Genomic DNA, 26,494 nt, shown 5'->3' with positions numbered 1-26,494 from the left:
CCTTGTTCCCTGAATAGCTGTGTGGTACAGAGCTTCCCACTGACTTATGCAGATCTTGACATGAATGAGGAAAAGAAAAAGACAAAAACAAAACTCCCTGTGCTGAGCTGCTGAGATTATAGTTTCTAGCATTAATTTAAATAAGCTGGCACTAACTTAGCTTATTTCTAACAATGATGAGATCTCTCAACATCCCCACGGTCACAAAGCTGAAGAGAGACAGAGCCAGGTGTTAATCTCAAACATATGGAGCCTACAGCCTGACGTTTACCTGAGACAACCTACTCCTCCCCAAGTAATGGGGAAGAGTGTAACTGGGTGAGAGGACAGGCCAAAGGGCTCCATGGCCACTGGGCCCCCAGGGAGGTCACAACAAGAGGCTTCCCAGTGGTCCCCTACTGGTCTGCAGGGTGCACTGACCCACCACCTGCTGCCTATTGGTCACCCACCTGGACAGGAACTTTAGGAGAGGTCTCTCTTCAGCATGCATAGATTTTGCTCATTCTTCAGCAGGTGGATCAGTTCTGGTTTTGGAATAGGATACTCTGATCATGGAAAAACAGGACAGCAGTGTTTGAGTAAAGGCACAAATGAACCTCTCTTATTTAGTATGATATTCAAAGATGGGATCTTGGAATGAGGCTGCTCCCACACCTGCAAATAAAATGCTGACCTGTGAGTGACCTGGAAACCAAGAGCACAAACACCATCCTTGGACCAAAGGTCTGTAGAAGGTAGTGATGGCTGTCTACCTAACACCCATTCCCCCCGATCTCCATCCCACAGAGTCAAATTCAAGGGTACCCTTTCCTTTATACACAGCCATGGGACCCCAGGAAGGTGACACCCTCATCTTGGAAGCTATTTTCAGTGTTCCAACCTCCCTGGGCATCAGAAGCACTTGGGAATGCCTGGTTTTGACCATGAGCCAAATGGAACGAAATTTCTGGGGAAGAAGCCTGGACAAGAATGCCTTAAAAGCTCTCCAAGTCACTCTGATTCACTCTGTTATAAAGCAGAAACTAACACACCATTATGAAGCAATCATACTCCAATAAAAATGTTTAAAAAAATAAAAAATGAATAAAGCTGTTAAAAAAAAAAAAAGGCTCTCCAAGTGATCCAGGTACCCAGGGAGGACTGAAAAGTATAAGTCAACGGATGCCTGACTGTCTGACCTCTTTCTGTTTCACCTGGGGAATGTTGAGTGTCTATTCTGGAGCTATGATTTGTGATGGTGCAAAGTGAGGCAAAGGGAATCTGTATAAACCAGAAGACATCTGCATCAACAGTCTCAGGACAGAAATTAATCCTTGTACTATGAATCTCGCAAAAAAGGATGTTGAGTGAAAGACTCTGAACATAAAGCAGTGTACACTGTGTGATTCCATTCATATAATGTTCAGGAACGGGCCAATCCATTCTCTGGGTGTGGAGGTCAGCAGAGTGGTGTCTTTGGTGGGGAACTGACTGAGAGACTGGGGAAAACCTGCTTTGGGGCAAAAAACGCTCCACAACTTGATCCAGGTGGAAGTCATATGAGTGGGTACAAGGAAATATGTACAATTGAGCTAGACACTGAAGACTGTACATTTTATTGAATATAAGTTATACCTCAAATAAGCATATTCAAATAATAACTCATGCTAAAAACTGTCATAGTTGTCTTTGGGCAACAGCTTCCTGGAGGGGAGAGAACTGGGTTCAGAATGAGGAAAAGATACTGTGAGAATTAGTGGAGTAGCAACAGTCATGTCAGGAGCAGGGCCTGCCATAGGGTGTGAGTGACCAGGGAGCATTAGCTGTGTCCACTATTATAAACTGCTTTTTTAAAAACAGTTGACCCATATTTTGTTTACTTAAATTGATTTCTTCAGAAGGGGAATCTTGTATCACTTGTAAATGGTAAAACTAGATTCCCTTTTCACAAATAGGTTACCATCAAAATATAACAATGAAAACAGAATAATGTTGTAAGTTCCAGCAAGCTTATGTGGCCTTCCCTGCAGTATGAGTCAGGGGCTGCTCCTTGTGTTGAAAAGGAAAATTAGCCGAAGTTAGGGGAGACATCAATGATTTCTCACTAAACTAAGACTCTCCTGACAAGAATCAGAGGCAGGAAAGAGAAGGGGAAAAGGAACGGCTTTCTCAGGTATCCATCAATGCCAGCTGATATTGTCTGCACACCCTCGAACACCATCTTCTGAACCAGCAGAGGACTGTGGCCCAGGCCTTAGGAAGCAAGGCACGATCATGCAGGCATCTGGGAAAATAGCCTTTAAGCCGAGATTGTGTAGTTTCACTGTTGCTGGGTGGCCTGCCTGACCCATGGACGTTTTGGAAAATGGTCTTTCATCTCTAGCCCCTGCTCACTGGGTCATGGGGACACCTAATCCAACAAAGCTTGACCATTCAGTTTCACTCCAGTGAGAATCTGGAATAAGGGCCTGAGACTAAGGCCAGCCTGTACTAGGTATTGGAGTGAAGGAGGGCTTCGTTTAGTTCTTGATTTTACTTCCTGTTTTTTGGCCCTTCATCGTGCTTGGCTGGACACAGGGAGACCAGGAAAGAGGAGGTGGGACAGGAACACAGCAGGAGTTATGGGTGGGAGGGAGGGTGGACTCCAGGGGCCTTGTCTACCAGTCAGGCCTGGAGTGAGAGGGTAAAATGAAGAAAGAGGCTGTGGGTTCCCCACACGGGAGGGAGGTCATCCTTACCCAGTAAGACCAGAAGACTGAAGGTCTCCAGCATTACCTCCTGATACAAGGTCTTCTGTGCCAGATCCAATTGCCCCCACTCCTCCCAAGTGAAGGTCATGGCCAAGTACCTGAAGGTCATCGACACCTGGAAAGTCAAACGGAGACAGTCACCTTGACTTTGGGACTGTTAGATGAGATTAGAGTCTGTTGCTTGGCCACTGCTAAAGATACAGAGAGACTCAAGGCCTTAATCACCAAGCACATCTAGTGAGCCAAGCTCTTTGCTGTGTTCAGTGTGGAGGCTGATGCTGCCTTTGACACAATGCAGTTGTGCCAGAGAGAAATGCCATCAATGGGGGAAGCCACTGGAGAAGGACACAAGGTTAGGACAAGTCCATAGGACTATAAGGTGCAGACAGTAAGTGCTCTGGTGTGCCAGAGAAGGGGAAAATAAGATAAAAATTCCAATAATAATGGCAGCAGCAGCTGAGCCTCACTGTGTATCCGCACCATGCCAAGGGCTTCATATGGTCTGTTAAAGAGTCTAAAAGTCCCAGGTCTGGACCCAGATTCCTAGGTTTCAGTCCATCCTTTAGAAACAAAAATTTGCCAGGTACATGACCTTGGGGAAAGCACTTCATTTATTTTTTAACCCTCTTAACAAAAATTATTTTAAATTAATTTTTATTGGAGTATAGTTGCTTTACAATGTTGTGTTAGTTTCTACTGTACAGCAAAATGAATCAGCTATACATATACATATATCCCTTTCTTTTTTGATTTCCTTCCCATTTAGGTCACCACAGTGCATTAAGTAGAGTTGCCTGTGCTCTACAGTAGGTTCTTATTAGTTATCTATTTTATACATAGTATCAATAGTGTATATGTGTCAATCCCAATTTCCCAACTCCTCCCACCCTCCCTCCCACCTTGGTATCCATACATTTGTTCTCTATGTCTGTGTCTCTATTTCTGCCTTGCAAATAAGATCATCCATACCATTTTCCTTTTTTTTTTTTTTTCAGTACACGGGCCTGTCACTATTGTGGCCTCTCCCGTTGCGGAGCACAGGCTCTGGACATGCAGGCTCAGCGGCCATGGCTCACGGGCCCAGCCGCTCTGCGGCATGTGGGATCTTCCAGGACCGGGGCACGAACCCGTGTCCCCTGCATTGGCAGGTGGACTCTCAACCACTACGCCACCGGGGAAACCCCCATCCATACCATTTTTCTAAATTCCACATATATGCGTTAATATATGATATTTGTTTTTCTCTTTCTGACTTACTTCACTCTATATGACACTCTCTAGGTCCATCCACATCTCTACAAATGACCCAATTTTGTTCCTTTTTATGGCTGAGTAATATTCCATTATATATATGTACCACATATTCTTTATCCATTCCTCTGTTGATGGACATTTAGGTTGCTTCCATGTCCTGGATATTGTAAATAGTGCTGCTATGAACATTGGGGTGCAAGTGTCTTTTTGAATTATGGTTTTCTCTGGGTATATGCCCAGCAGTGGTATTGTTGGGTCATATGGTAGTTCTATTTTTAGTTTTTTAAGGAACCTCCAAACTGTTTTTCATAGTGGCTGTATCAATTTACATTCCCACCAACAGTGCATGAGGGTTCCCTTTTCTCCACACCCTCTCCAGCATTTCCTATTTGTACATTTTTGGATGATGGCCATTCTGATTGGTATGAGGTGATACCTCAGGGAAGTTTTGATTTGAGTCTCTCTAATAATTAGTGATGTTGAGCATCTTTTCATGTGTTTGTTGGCTGTCTGTATGTCTTCTTTGGAGAAATATCTATTTAGGTCTTCCACCCATTTTTTGATTGGGTTGTTTGTTTTTTTGATACTGAGCTGCATGAGCTGCTTGTATATTCTGGAGATTAATCCTTTGTCAGTTGCTTCATTTGCAAATATTTTCTCTCATTCTGAGGGTTGTCTTTTCCTCTTGTTTATGGTTTCCTTCGCTGTGCAAAAGTTTTAAGTTTAATTAGGCCCCAATTGTTTATTTTTGTTTTTATTTTCATTACTTTAGGAGGTGGGTCAAAAGAGATCTTGCTGCAATTTATGTCAAAGAGTGTTCTGCCTATGTTTTCCTCTTAAGAGTTTTATAGTGTCTGGCCTTACATTTAGGTCTTTAATCCATTTTGAGTTTATTTTTGAGTATGGTGTTAGGAAGTGTTCTAATTTTATTCTTTTACATGTAGCTGTCCAGTTTTCCCAGCATCATTTATTGAGGAGGCTGTCTTTTCTCCATTGTATATTTTTGCCTCCTTTGTCATAGATTAGGTGATCATAGGTGCAAGGGTTTGTCTCTGGGCTTTCTATCCTGTTCCATTGATCTATATTTCTGTTTTTGTGCCAGTATCATAGTGTCTTGATTACTGTAGCTTTGTAGTATAGTCTGAAGTTGGGGAGCCTGATTCCTCCAGCTCCGTTTTCCTTTCTCAAGATTGCTTTGGCTATTCGGTGTCTTTTGTGTTTCCATACAAATTGTAAAAATTTTTGTTTTAGTTCTGTGAAAAATGTCATTGGTAATTTAATAGGGGTTGCATTGAATCTGTAGATTGCTTTGGGTAATATAGTCATTTTCACAATATTGATTCTTCCAATCCAGGGACATGGTATATCTCTCCATCTGTTTGTGTCATCTTTGATTTCTTTCATCAGTATCTTATAGTTTTCTGTGTACAGGTCTTTTGCCTCCGTAGGTAGGTTTATTCCTAGGTATTTTATTCTTTTTGTTGCAGTGGTAAATAGGATTGTTTCCTTAATTTCTCTTTCTGATCTCTCGTTGTTAATGTATAGGAATGCAAGAGATTTCTATGTATTAATTTTGTATCCTATGACTTTACTAAATTCATTGATTAGCTCTAGTAGTTTTCTGGTGGCATCTTTATAATTTTCTATGTATAATGTCATGTCATCTGCAAACAGTGACAGTTTTACTTCTTCTTTTCCAATTTGGACTCTTTTATTTCTTTTTCTTCTCTGATTGCCATGGCTAGGACTTCCAAAACTATGTTGAATAATAGTGGCGAGAGTGGACACCCTTGTCTTATTCCTGATCTTAGAGGAAATGCTTTCAGTTTTTCACCATTGAGAATAATGTTTACTGTGGGTTTGTCATATATGGTCTTTATTACGTTGAGGTAGGTTCCCTCTATGCCCACTTTCTGGAGAGTTTTTTTTTAACATAAATGGGTGTTGAATTTTGTTGAAAGCTTTTTCTGCATCTATTGAGATGATCATATGGTTTTTCTCCTTCAATTTGTTAATATGGTGTGTCACATTGATTGATTTGCATGTACTGAAGAATCCTTACATCCCTGGGATAAATCCCATTTGATCATGGTGTATGATACTTTTAATGTGCTGTTGGATTTGGTTTGCTAGTATTTTATGTCTATGTTCATCAGTGATATTGGCTTGTAACTTTCTTTTTTTGTGTGATATCTTTGTCTGGTTTTGGTATCAGGGTGATGATGACCCCGTAAAATGAGTTTGGGAGTATTCCACCCTCAAGCACTTCATTTCTTTGAGCCTCAACTTCCCCATAGATATAGTAATAGTTACCACATCACTAGGTTGTTCTGAGAATTAAAGAAAAAATGTTGCAAAAGCAAACACTGGAGTGAACGGCTTACGTAAGGACTGAGTGTGTGTGTGTGTGTGTGTAAGAGTTTGGAAGTTTCTTTCTTCTTTTTTTGTAATTACTAGTAATTATATTTCTTAGAACCATATCAGATTTACAGAAAAAGTCAGCAGATAATAGAGAGTTCCCATATTTACCACTTACCTCCCCAGTTTCTCCTATTATTAACATCTTACATTAGTATGGTATATTTGTTACAATTAATGAACCATTATTGATATATTATTATTAACTGAAGTCCATAGTTCATTCTGACTACCTTAGTATTTATCTAATGTCATTTTTCTGTTCTAGAACCCCATCCAAGATACCACACTGCATTAGCTATGCCTCCTTAGGCTCTTCTTGGCTGTGACGGTTTCTCAGACTTTGCTTGTTTTTGATGATCTTGACAGTCTTGGTCAGGTATATTGTAGGATGCCCCTCTATTGGAACTTAACTGTTGTTTTTTTTTCATGATTGTGGGACTTTTCTAATGGGCCTATCGTTGTGGGGGAGGAAGATCACAGATGTAGAATGCCATTTTTACCACATCATAGGAAGAGTACATACTATCAACATGATTTATGGCTGCCTATTGATGTTCACTTTGATTACTTGGCTGAAGTAGTGTTCATCAGGGTTCCCCACTGTCCATACTGTACTCTTAGAAAGTAAGTCACTATGCACTGCCCATACTTGAGGAGTGGGGAGTTATACTCCCTCTCCCTTAGTGTGGAGTATCTACTAAGTTTTTTAGAATTCTTAAGCACAGGAGATTTGTCTTTTATTCCCCATTTATTAACTTATTCAATAATCTATTTGTATCAATATGTATTCATATACTGTTGTACTTTGAGGTCTAATTATATATATATATATACACACACACACACAGATACATATATATATATATATATATATATATATATATACACTGTTATTTTCCATCTTTGGCTAATGGGAGCTCTTTCAGTTGGTTCCCTGTGTCTCTTTGACATACTTCCATAATTGTGTGTTTTTTTGGAGAACTTCCTTACTTTCTGGCATTACTAGATTGACCCAGTCCTAGACTCAGCCACTTCTCCAAGGAGCCTTGATTCATTTTATTAGAGAATTGTATTAGAATCAAGATCTGAGCACTAGGTGTGCTCACTGTTACTTGGGATGTCATTGCTTTCGGGCCCTCTCAGCTACAAAACAAAGAAATATGTGTATACACTAATCTGTATCTGTATAGACCATCTGTATCTATATAAAATTAAACATGAGTTCTTAGTGATGCCTCCACTCTAATCCACTACCACATGGATCATTCTAGTCTCCTTTCTTTACTTATCTGTAAATTCCTGCTCCAACAGTGAGACACCTGGCTCCTACCATCCACCATCCATTTACTTAATAGTTCATTTCCAGGGTACATATATAGCACTATCAGAATTGTTAACCTGTACTCTTGCGGGGACAACTTTATCTACTAAAGTGCATATTTGCAGTTCAATTTGCCTTTAGTCTTGTAGATCCCATTCATTTCCAAAGTTACTTAGATCAGCACCTTTTCCGCATTCCCTCTGTGAGGTTGTTTCATACATTCATAATACAGTTAGATTCTCTGGTTGCAGTATGCTTTATTTTCTGGGATCTCTCAATCTCCTAAATTGTTATTTTAATTTGCACACATTAAGGTTCACTTTTTGTATTGTACAGTTCTATAGGTTTTGACAAATATGTAACAGTATCAGAGAATAAGTTCACAGCCATAAAAATCCCCTGTGCTCTATATATTCATCCCTCCAACCTTCCCTCTAACCCCTAGCAACCACTGATCTTACTGTATCTATAGTTTTGCCTTTTACCGAATGTCATATAATTAGAATCATACAGTTGCCTTTCCAGACTAGCTTCTTTCACTTAGCAATTGCATATAAGAATACACATTAAAAAGAAGAATTTAATGAGTCCCCACATACAGATCACTCAGTTTCGACATTTATCCTAATTTTTGCTACTCTTGTTTCATCTGTCCCCTCTTTTTTTTCCTGGTTGGAGCAGTTTAAGGAAAATCCTATAATTACTTCAGTAAGCATCTCCCACAGATAAGAACATTTAAAAAATATAACCATGCCAATATCATACCTAAAAAATGTAAAAAGATTCCTTAATACTCAGTTTGTACTGAAAATTTCCTGATTATATCAAAGATGGCATTTTATTGTTCGTTTGTTCAGTTCATCATCCAAACAAGACCAGTCTCTCTCTCTCTCTCTCCCTCTCTCTTTCAATCTCATAAAGAAGAAAAATCTTTCGTCATCACAAATGAGATGTTGGGTGATGGAATAAATTCTTACATCAAGCTCATTTTGGTGTTGGTTACAAATATAAACATCAAGAGATTTTTTTTTCAGAGAGCCCAAGAGAGAGTAGATATTAATTAGAATGAAATTTCAGCAAAGCAAGCTGAATTTTGTTTTGTTTTGTCCTGGTGTTGCATTATTTCTGCACCATATCCACTTAAAATGAGCAGAAGTAAGAAGAACTACAATCCTGCAGCCTGTGGAACAAAAACCACATTCACAGAAAGACAGACAAGATGAAAAGGCAGAGGGCTATGTACCAGATGAAGGAACAAGATAAAACACCAGAAAAACAACTAAATGAAGTGGAGATAGGCAACCTTCCAGAAAAAGAATTCAGAATAATGATGGTGAAGATGATCCAGGACCTCAGAAAAAGAATGGAGGCAAAGGTCAAGAAGATGCAAGAAATGTTTAACAAAGACCTAGAAAAATTAAAGAACAAACAAACAGATGAACAGTACAATAACTGAAATGAAAAATACACTAGAAGGAATCAATAGTAGAATAACTGAGGCAGAAGAATGGATAAGTGACCTGGAAGACAGAATGGTGGAATTCACTGCTGTGGGACAGAGTAAAGAAAAAAGAATGAAAAGAAATGAAGACAGCCTAAGAGACCTCTGGGACAACATTAAATGCGACGACATTTGCATTATAGGGGTCCCAGAAGGAGAAGAGAGACAGAAAGGACCCGAGAAAATATTTGAAGAGATTATAGTCAAAAACTTCCCTAACATGGGAAAGGAAATAGCCACCCAAGTCCAGAAAGTGCAGAGAGTCCCATACAGGATAAACCCAAGGAGAAACATGCCAAGACACATAGTAATCAAACTGGCAAAAATTAAAGACAAAGAAAAATTATTGAAAGCAGCAAGGGAAAAACAACAAATAACATACAAGGGAACTCCCATAAGGTTAACAACTGATTTCTCCACAGAAACTCTACAAGCCAGAAGGGAGTGGCATGACATATTTAAAGTGATGAAAGGGAAGAACCTACAACCAAGATTACTCTACCCGGCAAGGATCTCATTCAGATTCAATGGGGAAATCAAAAGCTTTACAGACAAGCAAAAGCTAAGAGAATTCAGCATCACCAAACCAGCTCTACAACAAATGCTAAAGGAACTTCTCTAAGTGGGAAACACAAGAGAAGAAAAGGACCTACAAAAACAAACCCCAAACAATTAAGAAAATGGTAATAGGAACATACATATCGATAATTACCTTAAACGTGAATGGATTAAATGCTCCAACCAAAAGACACAGGATCGCTGAATGGATACAAAAACAAGACCCATATATATGCTGTCTACAAGAGACCCCCTTCAGACCTAGGGACACATACAGACTGAAAGTGAGGGGATGGAAAAAGATATTCCATGCAAATGGACATCAAAAGACAGCTGGAGTAGCAATACTCATAACAGATAAAATAGACTTTAAAATAAAGAGTGTTACAAGAGACAAGGAAGGACACTACATAATGATCAAGGGATCAATCCAAGAAGAAGATATAACAATTATAAATATATATGCACCCAACATAGGAGCACCTCAATACATAAGGCAACTGCTAACAGCTATAAAAGAGGAAATCAACAGTAACACAATAATAGTGGGAGACTTTAACACCTCACTTACACCAACGGACAGATCATCTAAACAGAAAATTAATAAGGAAACACAAGTTTTAAATGACACAATAGACCAGACAGATTTAGTTGGTATTTATATAGGACATTCCATCCAAAAACAGCAGATTACACTTTCTTCTCAGGTGCACACAGAACATTCTCCAGGATAGATCACATCTTGGGTCACAAATCAAGCCTCAGTAAATTTAAGAAAATTGAAATCATATCAAGCATCTTTTCTAACCACAACGCTATGAGATTAGAAATCAATTACAGGGAGAAAAACGTAAAAAACACAAACACATGGAGGCTAAACAATATGTTACTAAATAACCAAGAGATCACTGAAGAAATCAAAGAGGAAATCAAAAAATACCTAGAGACAAATGACAATGAAAACACGACGATCCAAAACCTATGGGATGCAGCAAAAGCAGCTCTAAGAGGGAAGTTTATAGCAATACAATCCTACCTCAAGAAACAACAAACATCTCAAATAAACAACCTAATCTTACACCTAAAGGAACTGGAGAAAGAAGAACAAACAAAACCCAAAGTTAGTAGAAGGAAAGAAATCATAAAGATCACAGCAGAAATAAATGAAATAGAAACAAAGAAGACAATATCCACTTAGCACTTCCCCCTGTGCAGAAAATAATCTATGCAAATAGTTGGTCTACAGAAGTCATGCTCAAAGTGTGAAGCAGAGACTACTCAAGCAGAGACTCTGGCAATGGAGCCCAGCAATCTCTGTGTTAACAACACCTCCAGGTGATTCTTTGCTTAAAAAATAAGTTTCTGGTGTACAGCATTATAATTCAGTATCTGTACAAACTGCAAAGTGATCACCACCACAAGTCTACCATCCATTACCATACAGTTGACCCCCTTTGTTTTTGCCCATTCCCCATCCCCATTCCCCTCTGCTAATGACTAATCTGATCTCTGCATCTATGAGTTTTATTTCACTTGTTTGTTTGTTTTTAGAGTCCACATATGAGTGATAAGGGGTTAATATCCAATATATGTAAAGAACTCATACAAGTCAACGACAAAAAACCAAACAATCCAATTTAAGAAATGGGCAGAGGACCTGAATATTTTTCTTAAAAAGACATACAGATGGCCAATTCAGGCACATGAAAAGATGTTCAACGTCACTAATTATGGAAAATGCAAATCAAAACCACAATGAAAAAGGTATATGTAGGGCAAACAAAATGAAAAAAAAAAAAAAAAAAACAACCCACAATGAGACATCACCTCACACTGTTAAAATGGTTATCATTGAAAAGATAGGAAATAACAAATGTTGGAGAGGGTGTGGAGAAAAGGGAACCCTAATACACTGTTGGGACTGTAAATTGGTGCAGCCACCATGGAAAACAGTATGGAGATTCCTCTTAAAAATAGAGCTACCATATGACCCAGCTATTCCATTCCTGGGTACTTATCCAAAAAACACAAAAATACTAATTTGAAAAGATATATGCACCTATATGTTCATTGCAGCACTATGTACAATAGCCAAGATACAGAAACAACCTAAATTCCATCGATGGATGAATGGATAAAGAATATGTATATATACACAATGGAATACTACTCAGACATAAAAAAGAATAGAATCCTGTCATTTGCAACATGAATGGTATTATTATGCTAAGTGAAAAAAGCAGATGGAGAAAGACAAATATTTCCATGTCTTTTGTGACTTGACAGCTCATTTAAAAAAATCACTGAGGGGCTTCCCTGGTGGCGCAGTGGTTAAGAGTCCACCTGCCGATGCAGGGGACATGGGTTCGTGCCCCAGTCCGGGAGGATCCCACATGCCGTGGAGCAGCTGGGCCCGTGAGCCATGGCCGCTGAGCCTGCACGTCCGGAGCCTGTGCTCCACAACGGGAGAGGCCACAACAGTGAGAGGCCCGCATACGGCAAAAAAAAAAAAAAAAAAAAAAAAAAAATCACTGAATTCCATTGTATGTATATACCACAGTTTTGTTTTGTTTGTTTTATTTTGTGTGTGTGTGTTATCGCTGTTGTTGTTTTAGTCCAGTCACATATAGAATGACATCTTGCTTTTGGTTTTGGGAAATTATGAATAAGGCTGGATTCATGTGCAAGTTTTTGTGTGGACATAAGTTTTCAACTCAATAGAGTAAATACATAGCAGCGTGACTGCTGGATCATATGGCAAGACTATGTTTAACTTTTTAAGAAATTGCCAAACTGTCTTGCAAAGTGGCTGCATTAGTCGGCTCGGGCTACCATAACAAAATACCACAGACTGGGTGGCTTAAACAACAAAAATTTATTTTGTCACACCCCTGGGGGCTGGAATTCCAAGATCAAGACATCAGAAAATTCAGTTTCTATAAGAGTTCTCTCCCTGGCTTGCAGATGGCTGCCTTCTTGTTCTGTGCTCACATGGCCTTCCTCTGTGTGCACACATAGAGAGGGAGAGAGACAGATCTGGTATCTCTTCCTCTTTTAATATAGACACCAGTCCTATTGGATTAGTGCCCTACCCTTCTGCCTTCATTTAACTTTAATTAGCTCCTTAAAGACCCTGTCTCCCAATACAGTCACACTGGGGGTTAGGGCTTTAATACATGATTTGCGGAGGGAGGGGACCCATAACAGTAGCTATACCATTTTGCATTCCCAGTAGCAATGAATGAGAGTTCCTGTTGCACTACATACTTGCCAGAATTAGGTATTATCAGGTTTTTAAAAATTTATTCAGCCTAATAGACGTGTGTGGGTATCTCATTAATTTCTTAATTTACAATTCCCTTATGACATCTGATGTACATCTTTTTATATGCTTGTTTGCCCTATCTATATCTTCTTTGGTAAGGTATTTGTTCAGATCTTTTTCCCATTTTTCAACTGGGTTGTTTTCTTACTGTTGAGTTTAAGTGTTCTTTACCTCACATATCTTGAAGCTCTGTTGTTAGGAACATCCGCATTAAGGGTTGTTATATCTTCTTAGAGAATTGACTTCTTTATCATTATGTAATACCTCCCTGAAAAATTCCCTTGCTTTGAAGTCTGATATTAATATAGCTACTCCTACTTTCTTTTGATTAGTGATAATATGGTGTGGCTTTCTCTATCCCTTAACTTTTAAACTGTCAGTGTCTTTATATTTAAAGTGGGTTTCTTGTAGATAATATACAGTTGGGTCTTTTTTTTTTAATCCGTTCTGAAGTTTCCATCTCTACAGTTAGTATATTTAGGTCATTCACATTTAAAGTAATTATTGATATAGTTGGATTAATAACGTATTTATAACTGTTTTCTACTTGTTCTTTTCTTAATATTTCCCTCTTTTTCCTGCCTTCTCTGCTTTTAATTGAACATTTTATATCATTATTACAGCTCCTGAGCTGTAAATACCTTTACCTCTCTTCCCCAAGACCTGTTCATGCCCCCATTTAGGCTGGGACTCCCAGATTCCTCTCCTGCGCAGATTATCTGCTGAGCCTCAGACCATTAATTAACCACAGTGCAACATCTCTACCTTGGACTCCCTAGCCCCTCTTCTATGAGGGGCCCTTTCCGAAAACTTTCTACCCTCACTTGAAAGCTGTTTCCATGGATGGGATCACCACCTCCAGGGCATCCCTAACAGGGCCACTGGTGTCACCCAGATGCACCCCTTGCTCTCATTGCCACATGCAATGATTCATCTCCAAGGTTCTGTTGGTCATCCCTCAAATGCCAGTTCAGGGTACCCCCTGCCATGTCTCAATATTCAGCTGTCACTTCATTATCACTGTTAATATTGTGGATGTTGGGAGAGGCCCTGAAGGATTGAGAATTTTCAATGTGGCCCTCATATGTGTGGGTACCTCCATGTACCTTCTTGCATGTGACCTTAGCCCTGATTGCTAATACCTACCCCTCTGGGTAAAATGCAAAATGCCCAACAATGACTGCTAATCCGCAAGAACATTCCCTACCTCTCCTAGAACCACCTTTGACCAATGATTCCCAAACTGGCTGAATGCAGGCTGACTCTTCCTGTAAGACCTGTAAAGTCCTTGCCCTACTGCCCTGGTCAGATTGCTACTTCCAGGCCTTCCCAGTGGGCATTTCAAAGCAAAGGCTTCTGCTACTTGGTTCAAGCTATTCTCTTCCCACCATGTGTCCCATTGTGCTCACATCCAATCATCAAATATGGGCAAGTCTCTAGGTTGTGCCGAGATGTGCACTCTGGCTCCCTGTTCTGACCCCCATCAGTGCATCATGATGGAGGGAGTTTTGTTCTCTCCAAGCCAGGGGGTTCCTGTCTTATCACACTCAATCCATGAAAACTGTGTGATGGCAGCATGTGGCCTATACACCAGGCATTGGGGCACCCCTATCACATGCCTGTCTCACAAGTCTCCATAGAGTATTTGTGTCACCATACTTGCTGTGGTGTGTCAGTAGCTCCATCCTGTCTCACAGATCATTGGTGTGTTTTGCATGTCAGTTGAATGTGTCTCATGTCTGTCACACATCTTTTCTTTATGGATGTGGTATATGTGTCTGGGTCCTGGCTGTGTTGAAGAGTGTTAACATCCCAACATGTCACACAGTGTCCCAAGGGTATATGGGAAGATTCCAAGGTTGTATTTAGGTATATCACAAACCCATCACACACAATCCCCAAAAATATGTGTATGACTCTAGATTGTGCTGCAGTATCACTACACACCTGGTACATTTAGTACCTGACATATTTGTGTGTTTCTAGACTGTGCTTCAGTGTGCTAGCAAAACACACTGTCACACCACATTTCCAGGTGTGTCACCATCACACATCTGTCATATTTGTGTATCTCCAAGTGTTACCATTACATGCCTGTCTGCCAGGAGCAGACCCCAATTATCCATCTCTTCAATATTTAGTTTACAGGAAAGATGGGAGAAGGGTAAGTACACTAAATCAGAAAGGTGCAAGAAACCAAATCTCGAATGAGATCTATTCTAATGGACAAGTGACCCAGCAACTTCAACAAATAAGTAAGAATAAAAGGAGGTAACTGGCAGCTACTGGTTAGCAGACTTATGAAACATACCTATTAAAAGTCATATGGATACATTTTGGATGCTAATCACAATGAATTACCTTAAAAAACAAACATATTTTGGAAATAATTGAGAAAACTGAGTACTGATAACATATCTTATAAGATTTTAAAGTATTTTTATTTTGTGTGATAAAGCCCTTACATTTTGGAAACACATCATGAAGAGGTTATGAATTAAATGACATGATGTGTATGATTATAAATAACTCAGTAATAAGCATGGGGATAGATGAATCAAGAATGGCCATGCAATGATAAATAATGGAAGACTGGGGAATAGTTCATGAGGCATCATAACAGTCCTGTCCAGCTATATATATATATATATATATATATATATATATATATAAAATACCTATTGCAAAAGGGAGATTATATCCTTGTAGTAATAATTTTATGTTAATAAGAATGGGTTAAAAAGAGCAGAAGGAAATATTTTGGTTTCAGGAGTGTAAGCATATATCAAAAACATCAAACTGTACACTCTATGTGCAGTTTAACTGAATCATACCCAATAAAGCTGTTAAAAAACCAAAGGTACTAAATACTCAAAACTTGTCCTTCCTAGTCATTTTACTGTTATCTGTGTTCTTGGGTTTATTTATGGCAACTCTATCAGTATGGTGGAAAAAAATATAATGATGAGCTACTGTGCCTCTCTTCTCTTTCCATGTTCAGTGACATCATGTTGGAATCTTGAAATTGGCCACTGTGGGGACCTGCCAGGTGTAAAGGTGAGATGGCTTCTACAACAGAAACTTGCAGTGACATATCTGGCAAGGGACCTGGACAGGCTAGCAAGTGCAAGACAGCTCCTGAAAGCTTGCCACAAACTTGGAACTTATGGAGAATCTCCTCACTGTGGAGGTTCATTTATAAAAGGTTCAACATCAGGCAGATGTCTTCCTCACAAAGGCTCTCCTCCAGTGTCACTATACTGAACAAGGAGATTGCATATTCCCTGTATGTGTATGGTGACTCCTCTCTGTGAATTTCCTGCTGCTTAATGAGGTCAAACTATCAGCTGAAGGCTTTCCTACATTCACTATACTCACAAGGTCTTTCTGTAGTGTGGACTTTTCTGGTGCTGAACGAGGTTAGACCTTTAGATGAAGATTTTCTTAATTCACCATACTCATAAAGCCTATCTGATTGAATACTTGGTGCTGAATCAGAGAAGACCTTTGACTGAAGGCTTTCCCACATTCACGGCACTTGTAAAACCTTTCTCCACTGTGGATTTTCTCATGCTGAACAAGGACAGACCTTTGGCCTAAAGTCTTCTCTTCAGACAAGCTTTCAGTGATAAATCAGAGCAGATCTTAAACTGGAAGCTTCTCCACATTTGCTCTATTTCATGAGGCCTTTTTCTAGTGTGCAATCTCCAGTGCTTTGGCTAAAGAATTCCCCACATTCTTTACATTCATAAGGCCTTCCTCTAACGTGAACTATCCAATATTTAATGAGGCTGAAACTTTCCTAGAGACTCTCCAATACTCATTGCATTCAGAAGGTCTTTCTCCAGTGTGAAATCTCTGGTGTTCAATAAGGCTGGAGCTTTGGCTAAAGGATTTCCCATATTCATTTCATTAATAAGGCTTTTCTCCAGTGAATTCACTGGTGAGAACAGGTCTGTATTTGCAAGCTGAAGACTTTCCCACATTTGTGGAAAGCCTAAGTCCTTTTTTCATTGTGGACTCTCTGGTGCTAAACAGGCGTGTGTTTGTGGTTGAAGGCTTTCCTGAAGTTGTCACACTTCTAATCATTTTTCCTACTGTGAACAGCCTCCCCACACTCAGTGCTGCTGTGTGGCTTCTTCTGTTGTAAGTGGCCTGGTGCTACAAGAGGTCCAAACTGACCAGGAAGCACTTCCCAACTTTGTTACAGGTGAAGGAATTCCTTGGCACATGGAATGTGTAGCTCTTCACAAACGAGGCCCTGCCACATCACTTCTGAAAGTTTTTCTCTACAGTGCTGCTTCTGGTGAAGGTTTACACTGAAAGAATTGTTTCCCACATGCTCCATAAGTGTATGGTTTTTGTCTGGGATGTGTGCCCCTTTCCTCAAACAAGTGCAAAATGTCTTTCAAGACAGAGACACCTGTCTCACAGGGGTGGGCTTTCTGGGGAAAGGGACCTGCTTCGGGAGTCCTGACCTGTGATATTCTTTCTACAGAAACACTCTGCTCAGAAGGTGCCTCCTCATCTTCCTCTCCATGCCAATAACCTGAAATCAAAGAAATACAGGTGAAGTGAAGTTGGCTCTGGTGGGAAGGGGCAACCCCAATCACAAATGTGCATCTGATACACTAATGAACGACTGTACGTGAGTCCATAGGATTATTGTCAGGAGGAGGGAATTAGAGTCAGGTTGAGAAGTAGCTGCTGTGCAGTAATGGTCCTCTAAAGGTCACAGCATGGGGGAAATGAAGGATACAGCGAAGGACCAAGTGAAGGAGAAAGGATGGGGTGCAGCACGAAGAGGAGAGCCAGGTCTACAACTCACTCTGAATGGTTTTCAGCACTTGCCTGCTGATGACACAGGAGTGCTGTGCAGAAGGATGTACATGAGCCCAAGAAAACACAATTGCATCCGAGTAGCTCTTGTTCAAAGACTACTTAAAGATATGTGCACATCTCACAACATAATATGTGTGGTGCAATGGTAGAGAACACTGTGAGATGGAGCAGTGGAGAAGGATGGGTGAGATGTGGAATCCACTGTGAGAACTGAGGATTCACCCTGGGCTGAGAGTCAGTGTAGAAATGACAAGTTGGCAAAGTGTCAAGAATGAAGAAGGAAAGGTAGAAATGAGGTGTGGCCACTGGCACCAAAATAGTAATGGAAACAGAACGGAGTTATGGTATGAAGTGAACACAGCCCTGATGTCACATCCTCTTACCTGCTACTCAATAGGGCCAGGGACCTCTGAGCCCATTTTGTGGAGCTGGAATCATGCCCACCCTAAGAGGCACCCATAGCTCTTCCCCTATCCCCAGGTGAACATAGTACCTGGATGATGCAAGTTCTAAGGAGAAGACTGGACAGGTGAGTGGCCAGCACTGACCAGAGCAACTCATAGGAAAGAAAACTCAACATTACCAAAAAACCCTCAGAGGAGGATCTTGCAAGAATAGCCCGTGGGGGACTTCCCTTGTGGCGCAGTGGTTAAGACTCTGCGCTCCCAGTGCAGCGGGCCCAGGTTCGATCTCTGGTCAGGGAACTAGATCCCACATGCATGCTGCAACTATGAGTTCGCATGCTGCAACTATGAGTTCGCATGCCACAACTAAGGAGCCAGCGAACCGCAACTAAGGAGCTGACCTACTGCAACTAAGACCCAGTGCAACCAAATAAATAAATAAAATAAATATTAAAAAAAAAAGAATAGCCCATGGGCCACAAAAGTAGCGACCATGTCAGTGACTGCGATTACTAGCATAGGCAGATATAAGGATACATCAGCTAGGGGAAGGGAGTAGACCCTAGGGCAGAGGCGTCACCTGGCCAGAGAAAGGGAAAGCAAGGTGAGGTCCCAAAGGCTAACTTTAAGACTCCTGACTCCTTCCCTGCAAGGCTTTGGGGCAGCAGGTATTGGGGCTAAGTGGGAAAAGGACGGTACAAACAGCTCAGCCCTAGCAACCAGAGCACATACCTGGGGAACTGGGGAAGAAAGCAGTGCCCATGGTCCTGATGTGAGAAAGACTAATCTGTTCCTGGGGAAAAGGAAAAGGTATTGGGGCAGGTATGAGGGCCTTACCTACAGAGGCCATAAGTGCAAAGTTCTCCAGCATCACATCGCAGTATAGGAGTTTCTGAGCCTCATTAAGGAGAGCCCATTCCTCCAAGGAGAAGTAAACTGCCACGTCCTCAAAGGTTATACTGCCCTGCCATGATGAGGAGAGAGGAAACCATGAACAGCCTCTCTCAAGGACCTCCAATCCATACCCCCACATATCCAGCCCACACTCACACTTCTCCCCAGCTCCACAACTCCGATGAGGTATCGGACCCTGGTGCCATTTGTGCCTACTCTCTCCTCATGGCCCCGTTAATTACTGTGTCTGGCCCTTGGCAACATTAGGCAGGTGGGCACATGGATGCCATTTAATATCTGGACCTGCCATGCAGGAAGTCTCCCAGAGGGTGCTTCCCAAGCACCACCTGGGCCCAAACTTGGGTCCACCTTCATCCTTCAGTCCCCAATACCAGGACCCTGGCGACATCAATTCATACTTCTTCTCCACATGCACATCGTTCTTTAAACTGTGCCTCTCCCGTATCTCCAGACCCCACAGCCACCACCACCACCTCCCTGCCCCATGCACGTGGGGAGACCATAAATCTCTCCCTGGCTTCCCCGTGTGTTACTTCCCTCATGGCATCAAGATTATGCATATGCAAACAGGATTCAGTACTACTCCAGACCCTCAATGGCTCCTGCTGCCAGGGCAGCCTTGAATCCTGCTATGAAAGCCTCAATTCCTGGTTTATTGCTTGTGTCACCGCCCCAGCCATTCAGAACCATATGCAGACTTCAGATCCCACTGATCCTCTTCCACTTCTGTGTTGCACTTGCTGTCCCCTTATTAGTCACAACCCTCCTCTAACCCTCATTCAGAGACCAACCTCAGGGCTCCCCTCCCCCAGCTTAGTGACTCTATCAGACAACCACATTTTCCCCTGAGCTAATCCACCAGCCTGAATGAAACACTCCAGTGTCACCAAAAATCCTGGTAAGTCCATAGATATGTGAATAGGAATCAGCCTCAGCCTCATGTTTCCTCAATTATACCTAGGCCTCTGCATCCGTCTCAGTGTCTACCCTACCCTTGGAAGTCTTGACCACCTGCCAGACCATCCTCTTCTCAAATCCCCTTTCATGGCCGGTTCTCTCCCTCAACTGTGCTTGTGACGCATACCACCCCTAACCAGGTGCTCTAACAAGAGACCCAGTCCTGGGGCACCACCTTCCCTTTCCTGGACTGCTAATAGCATTACCCCCATAACCTGAAGATTCCTCCTCCCAAGTGTGATCCACAGCTCCACCTCCTCGTTTTTTAATTAATTAATGAATTTTTGGCTGTGTTGGGTCTTCGTTGATGCGTGCAGGCTTTTTCGAGTTGCGGCGAGCTGGGGCTACTCCTCGATGCAGTGCGTGGGCTTCTCATTGCGGTGGCTTCTCTTTGTTGCAGAGCAACAGCTCTAGAGCGCAGGCTCAGTAGTTGTGGCGCATGGGCTTCGGTACTCTGAAGCATGTGGGATCTTCCCGGAACAGGGCTCAAGCCCATGTCCCCTGCATTGGCAGGTGGATTCTTTTTTTTTTTTAACATCTTTATTGGAGTATAATTGCTTTAAGTGGTGTGTTAGTTTCTACTGTATAACAAAGTGAATCAGCTATACATATCCTCATATCCCCTCCCTCTTGCACCTCCCTCCCACCCTTCCTATCCCACCCCTCTAGGTGGTCACAAAGCACCGAGCTGATCTCCCTGTGCTATGCGGCTGCTTCCCACTAGCTATCTACCTTACGTTTGGTAGTGTATATATGTCCATGCCTCTCTCTCACTTTGTCCCAGCTTACCCTTCCCCCTCCCCGTGTTCTCAAGTCCATTCTCTACGTCTGCATCTTTATTCCTGTCCTGCCCCTAGGTTCCTCAGAACCATTTTTTAAAAATATTCCATATATATGTGTCAGCAAACAGTATTTGTTTTTCTCTTTCTGAGTTACTTCACTCTGTATGACAGTCTCTAGGTCGATCCAACTCACTACAAATAACTCAGTTTCATTTCTTTTTATAGCTGAGTAATATTCCAATTGTATATATGTGCCACATCTTTATCCATTCATCTGTTGATGGACACTTAGGTTGCTTCCATGTCTGGCAGGTGGATTCTTAACCACTGCGCCACCAGGGAATTCCCTCCACCTCCTCTTGGATACACAGAGTAGCCACCACCATTTGGATGTCTCCACCCTGAACCATTCCCTGGAGTTTCAGACATTTATGTCCAGCTGCCAACTTGATGCCTTCAAGCAGTATTCTCTGAAACATCTCAGATTCTTAACATGGCTAATAAAACCCCAAACTCCAAATAGTCCCATTGAAAATTATCGCCAACCTTCCTTTCTTCCTTCCAAAACCTCAGGGTAATCCCTGACTCCTACCTTTTTCTCTCTCACCCTCAACATTAGAAAATCCAGTCAGCCATACACAAAAACAGATCCAGAATCCAAACACTTCTCCCACTTCCATGGCCACCACACTGTCCAGTCACCACCAATACTCATCTGGACTATTGCAGTAGCCTCATCCCTGGTCTTCCTGCTTCCTCCCTCACTCCCTCAAATCTGTTCTCCACTCTGCAGCCAGAGAGAGCCTGCTAAGAACTGAGTGACATAACCTCATTGTTCTCAACCCATTGCTCCCATCCCTCCAGGAAAACATCCAACTTCTCAGGCTACCATTCCAGGCCTGACTCTTCCTCTCCTGACTGCCACAAAGGAAAGAGAAACACCGAACACTCCCAGCTCAGCCTCACCTTCCAGCACTTGGACATGCTGCTACCTGTGCCTGGGATAAACTACCACACCTCATTCCCGTGGTTGCCAGACATAGGAATTATTTCGTATAAACTCTGGCCTAGGGTTTGGCGTTTCTCAAGAGTCCCCAGGCCAAAGGGCTAGGAGAGTGGCAGTCTGAGTCCTAGAGCATCACAATCCCAGAGAACATGTGTGTGTGAGGAGGTTGGGACTGGTGAGAGCCCACTCACCTGTGTAGGGTCCTTAAGCACTTCTATGGCCATGGAACCTGTGGGAAGAGGCAAAGTGTGAGAAGCAAGCCACCATGGAAGGGCTCCATGGGCTCAGGCCTCCCTTGTACCCTTGCATAGCCCTGGAACCAAGTGACCTTGGGCTTACTGTACCCTGGCCTTCAGTAATGCCTCTTACCAGTTGTGTGACTTTGGAGAAGGACTCACACTTCCTGTGACTCACTGTCCTCATCACCCCTTTTCCAGTTTGGGGGAAACTTGAAAAACCCTAACTCAGACCATGGTCCTCCTTTGTTCACAAGCCTCCATGGTTCTAAGCACCGTAAGAACCTAGGTACACCTCCTTCACCTGCCATTCCAGGCGTGACTCCCCTTCACACTCTGTTCTGTACAGACAGAACATGAAGCCCAGGTTTCCCCAACAGTCCTGGACCAGTAGCCCCTCCAAGCCTTTGCACATGCTGATCCCTCTGCTTGTAACACTCCCACACCTCATCCCACTGACTTTCAGAAACGGGGACATCACCCACAAGGGCCCCCTCTCACACCCCTGCAGGTGCTGGATGCTCGGGCCTAGGCTTCAGTGATCTGAACAAGCTCCCAATATTTGGGGCTTTAGGATTCAAAGGTGGGGGTGGTTCGGGTGAAGGCCTGAAGGTCTCAGCACCAACTTGTGTCAGGTCCATCAGTGAGGCTTCTGAGAACTGAGCCTGTGGGCGGACAGTGACGGGAGTGACGGGTGACCAGGGTGGGGACTCCAACACCACCACTTCCAGCCCAGCCCCGACGTGCAGTCCCCCTCCGAGCCTCAGATTCACCTCTTTGCAGTGAGGACAACACTTTCTCTCGACCTTTCAGCCTCCCGTTGCCTCCAACCTGATCCAGCGATCGGGAGCTACCGATCAAGTAAACCAGACCGAAGCCAGTCAAAATGACCGCCACAAAGTGAGACCGGAAGTCCCGCCCCTATCTTTCACGCCAAGCACGGATTGCCCCTGTCCTGTGCCTTCATTGGATCAGCGCTGCTGCCGCTCTGCGCAGAGCGCTCTGGGTAATATAGTCGCAGCTCCTAATGCGGTAAAGGGCGCGTGCCTCATCCCCTGCAAGCCACAGAAAAGGCGCTTTGCTTTTTCTCAAAGGAAAGGCACCCGGATTTCTGGGCAGTGTTGTCAGCAATCGAGCCAACACCAAAGTGTTGATACATATTATTTCATAGTCCATCAAGCTCAGCATGCTCCTAGAGGCTAAACATATTATTTCCAGTGCTCCAAAGGCTACAAATCCAAATGGAATTATCATTCCATGGTGTCACTGAGACCCAAAGTGCTTCCACACCTAGCTGTTATCTAGGATGTTCCACACCTAGGATAGGATGTTATCTCCAAATGTGATTCTTTTTCATTCTTGAAAATACTGAGCATTCCCTTCCAGCTTAGAGGGAAAACTGAAGAGGACATGTAGAGTTACCAAAATGGTGAAAATGAACAGGGATCTATGGTGGCATGTTCATTCACTGCTCTAACAAATGTTCAGTGAACATCTGTTCTAGGCACATGGGAGACATCATGAAACAATTGAGACAAAACCTCCTGCCCTCACGGGGCTTATATTATTTTCGAGGAAGACAGGCAACATGAAAGAAGAAATACTAAATTATATAATAAGTAGAATGTAGTAGGTAGAATGGGTAGGAGTGATTGTGTGCTGAGAAGTAGGGAGATTGGCTGTAATATTACACAGTGCAGTAAGGCAGGTCTCTTTAGTAAGAGGATAATTGAGTAAACACTAAAAGGAGATGAGGAATGAGCCATGTAGGGTTTTTTGTTTTCTTTTTAAGTTCCAGGCAGATGAAACAAGTGGCTTGGGGCCTTCTGTGGGTGTAGCTTGGCCGGGGTTTGTGATCACCTGCATCCTGGGGCTTCCTCACAGGGTCCCTTATCAGTGGAGGGACTAGGACCCCCAGGTGGCCATTTCTGTTTTACACACTGCAGAGACCTTCAGGAATGTTGGTGAGAACGCTGGGGTCTGCCCCTTGGAGTGAGCAAACCTCCAGCCCTGTGGACTGGGGCCTGGCACAGCATGCAGCATTGCCTTTCCTGGAACACTGCTTCTCTGAGTTTGATCTTTGAACCAGAAGCAACCGCATCACATGGGAACTCTTTAGAAGTGAAACTTCTCATTTGTGAACCCAGAACTACTGAATCAGACACTCTGGGGTTAAGGAGAAGTCACAAGTCAGGATGGCTGCTGCTGGCAGGCTGGCCCCTCCTCGGGCGCCTCCTGGCGGCTGCTGGTCAAGGTTGGGACTCGGCCTAGGAGCCAGCATGGAGCACTCGGCCTGTGGAGGGAGAAGTGGAGGCAACCTCTGGAGCCAAAGGTCAAGACTTAGTCCCCTGGGCGGAAAGCGGGACGCAGCTCCTGACCAACTGAGTGATGGGGACTCAGCTTCTGAGACCAGGTGCTGAGAGAAGCCAGGGACTTAGGCTGGTTTCCTACCCCGGGAAAGCACCCTTGAGAGGACTAAGCATCCTCTCAGGGGCCTGTCGGTTCTCCCTACTAGCAGGAGACCGATTAGCTACAAGAACTGACAGGGAAAGTTAAAAAGAACTTTAAAACGAGTTGAAGAGAAAGTTTCCATCTGCTGTGGGTCAGCTGTGCCTGTGACAAGTTCCTCTGAACCCCTCTACCAGCAGCCACCGGCCCTCTGGAGAAGGGGCATGCATGCTGGGGCACAGGGTTACTTCTAAGGTGTGGTCTCTCTGGAGTCTCCACTGAACACCCAGGGTGTTCAGGGAGGAGGTCTCTCCCCTCTGGCTGCTCAGGATTCAAATGAATCTCACACTGTAGACCTCTGCAACTCCCATTCAGTGCTCAGCCCCCAGCAACCGTTCTCACCAGGTCTTATAGAATCTTGTCCAGGGAATTCCCTGGTGGTCCAGTGGTTAGGACTCTGTGCTTCCAGTGTAGGGGCATGGGTTTGATCCCTGGTCGTAGAATTAAGACCCCACAAGCAGAGTGGCCAAAAAAAAAGCCAGGGGAACCCATACAGATTTCTGTGGCTGCTTCTTTATGCATATCCCATTTTATGGGAGGCCTACACACAATTGCCTGAGCAGCCTGAAGCTCTGATCTCTGTTGATTCCACCCTATCCTCTCTGGCCTGCACTTCCAGGAATAGTTGTTTTGGAAAATGGGGAACCGGGTGGGAAGAGTAACCGATTGCTTTGATTTGACCAGATTGTCTTGCTTTTAGCACTGAAAGTCCCAGGTACTGGGAACACTCTTCCCATGACAAAAGTCTCAGTGTTCAGTGATTGGTACAGGAGTTTATAGCAAAGTAAAAAACTCATACAGTGGCCAAAAAATATGGGCTGAAAGCAAAAGTTTTATTTTTTTTTTGTATTGTTTTTTTTTTGCAGTACACGGGCCTCTCACTGTTGTGGCCTCTCCCTTTGCGGAGCACAGGCTCCGGACCCGCAGGCTCAGCGGCCATGGCTCACGGGCCCAGCCACTCCGTGGCATGTGGGATCTTCCCGGACCGGGGCACGAACCCGTGTCCCCTGCATCGGCAGGCAGACCCCCAACCACTGCGCCACCAGGGAAGCCCCGTAAAAGTGTTTTTAATGTCAAATAGATATGGTATAGATGATCTGTTTTCTGTAGTTGCTGTAGCTGACCCAGTTCACACCTGAATAATTTTATGGTGAAGCATCATATATGAATTATACCTTAAATTCATTATACCTAATGTATATAATTAATCAATGAAGCCACAGATAATGAAGCAGTTTCCTTATCCACATTGATCTCACCCCATCTCACAGTCAGAACTACCTCACAGAGCAGTGAGCATTCGCTGACCTGCTCTAAATTGTCTCAGTTCTTTCTTCTTGAGTGTCTGTCCCTGTATTTGTTCTCTATCATTGCTGTAAAAAAAAATTACCACGAACTCAGCAGCTTAGAACAACACATCTTTCACAGTCTCTGTAGATCACAAGTTCGAGGGCTCAACTAGGTCTTCTGCATAGGGTCTCACAAGACCAAAAATCAAGGTATTGGCTAGGATGGCAGTTTTCATCTGGGGCCCTGGGTGCTCTTCCAGGATCATTGTTTTTGTTTTGTAGAATTCGTTTCCTGCGCATGGTTTCCATGTGATCTCCTTGATGTTCAAATTAGCAACAGTGGGTTGAGTGCTTCTCTCATGCTTTGACTCTCTCTTTTTTCCTCTTTTACCACCAGCCAGAGTTATCTGCTTCTAAGGGTTCATGAGATTAGAATAGGCCCACCC

The 26,494-nt window shown here is 42.9% G+C and overlaps 1 protein-coding gene across 1 annotated transcript; it reads right to left on the bottom strand.

The window, feature by feature from the left end:
• On the bottom strand, positions 1-22,244 carry LOC149744615 (zinc finger protein 552-like). Its single transcript, XM_089902933.1, has 5 exons — positions 22,207-22,244; positions 19,193-19,319; positions 17,588-17,658; positions 2,718-2,844; positions 1-545 (listed from the first exon to the last, which is right to left on the bottom strand). The coding sequence occupies exons 1-5, from the start codon at positions 22,237-22,239 to the stop codon at positions 463-465; spliced, it is 441 nt and encodes a 146-aa protein (XP_089759059.1). The 5' UTR covers positions 22,240-22,244; the 3' UTR covers positions 1-462.
• Between the last annotated feature and the right edge of the window lie 4,250 nt (positions 22,245-26,494).

The sequence above is a fragment of the Delphinapterus leucas genome, chromosome 20 (genome assembly GCF_059928025.1).
Source record: "Delphinapterus leucas isolate spDelLeu-1000000601 "Yukka" chromosome 20, BTC_Dleu_Yukka2, whole genome shotgun sequence".
Lineage (NCBI taxonomy): Eukaryota > Metazoa > Chordata > Mammalia > Artiodactyla > Monodontidae > Delphinapterus > Delphinapterus leucas.
The sequence above is the reverse complement of the archived record's forward strand: the minus strand, read 5'-3'. Positions and strand labels throughout refer to the sequence as shown.

What these genes read in the sequence shown, in the direction of transcription:
- LOC149744615 (XM_089902933.1), bottom strand. Translation starts at nt 22,239, where the DNA reads ATGGCCATAGAAGTGCTTAAGGACCCTACACAG. An exon ending in TGCACTTATGGCCTCTGTAG is followed by an intron (nt 17,659 to 19,192) that starts GTAAGGCCCTCA and finishes CTTTGATTTCAG; the next exon opens with GTTATTGGCATGGAGAGGAA. An exon ending in CAGTCTTCTGGTCTTACTGG is followed by an intron (nt 546 to 2,717) that starts GTAAGGATGACC and finishes TTCCATGATCAG; the next exon opens with AGTATCCTATTCCAAAACCA.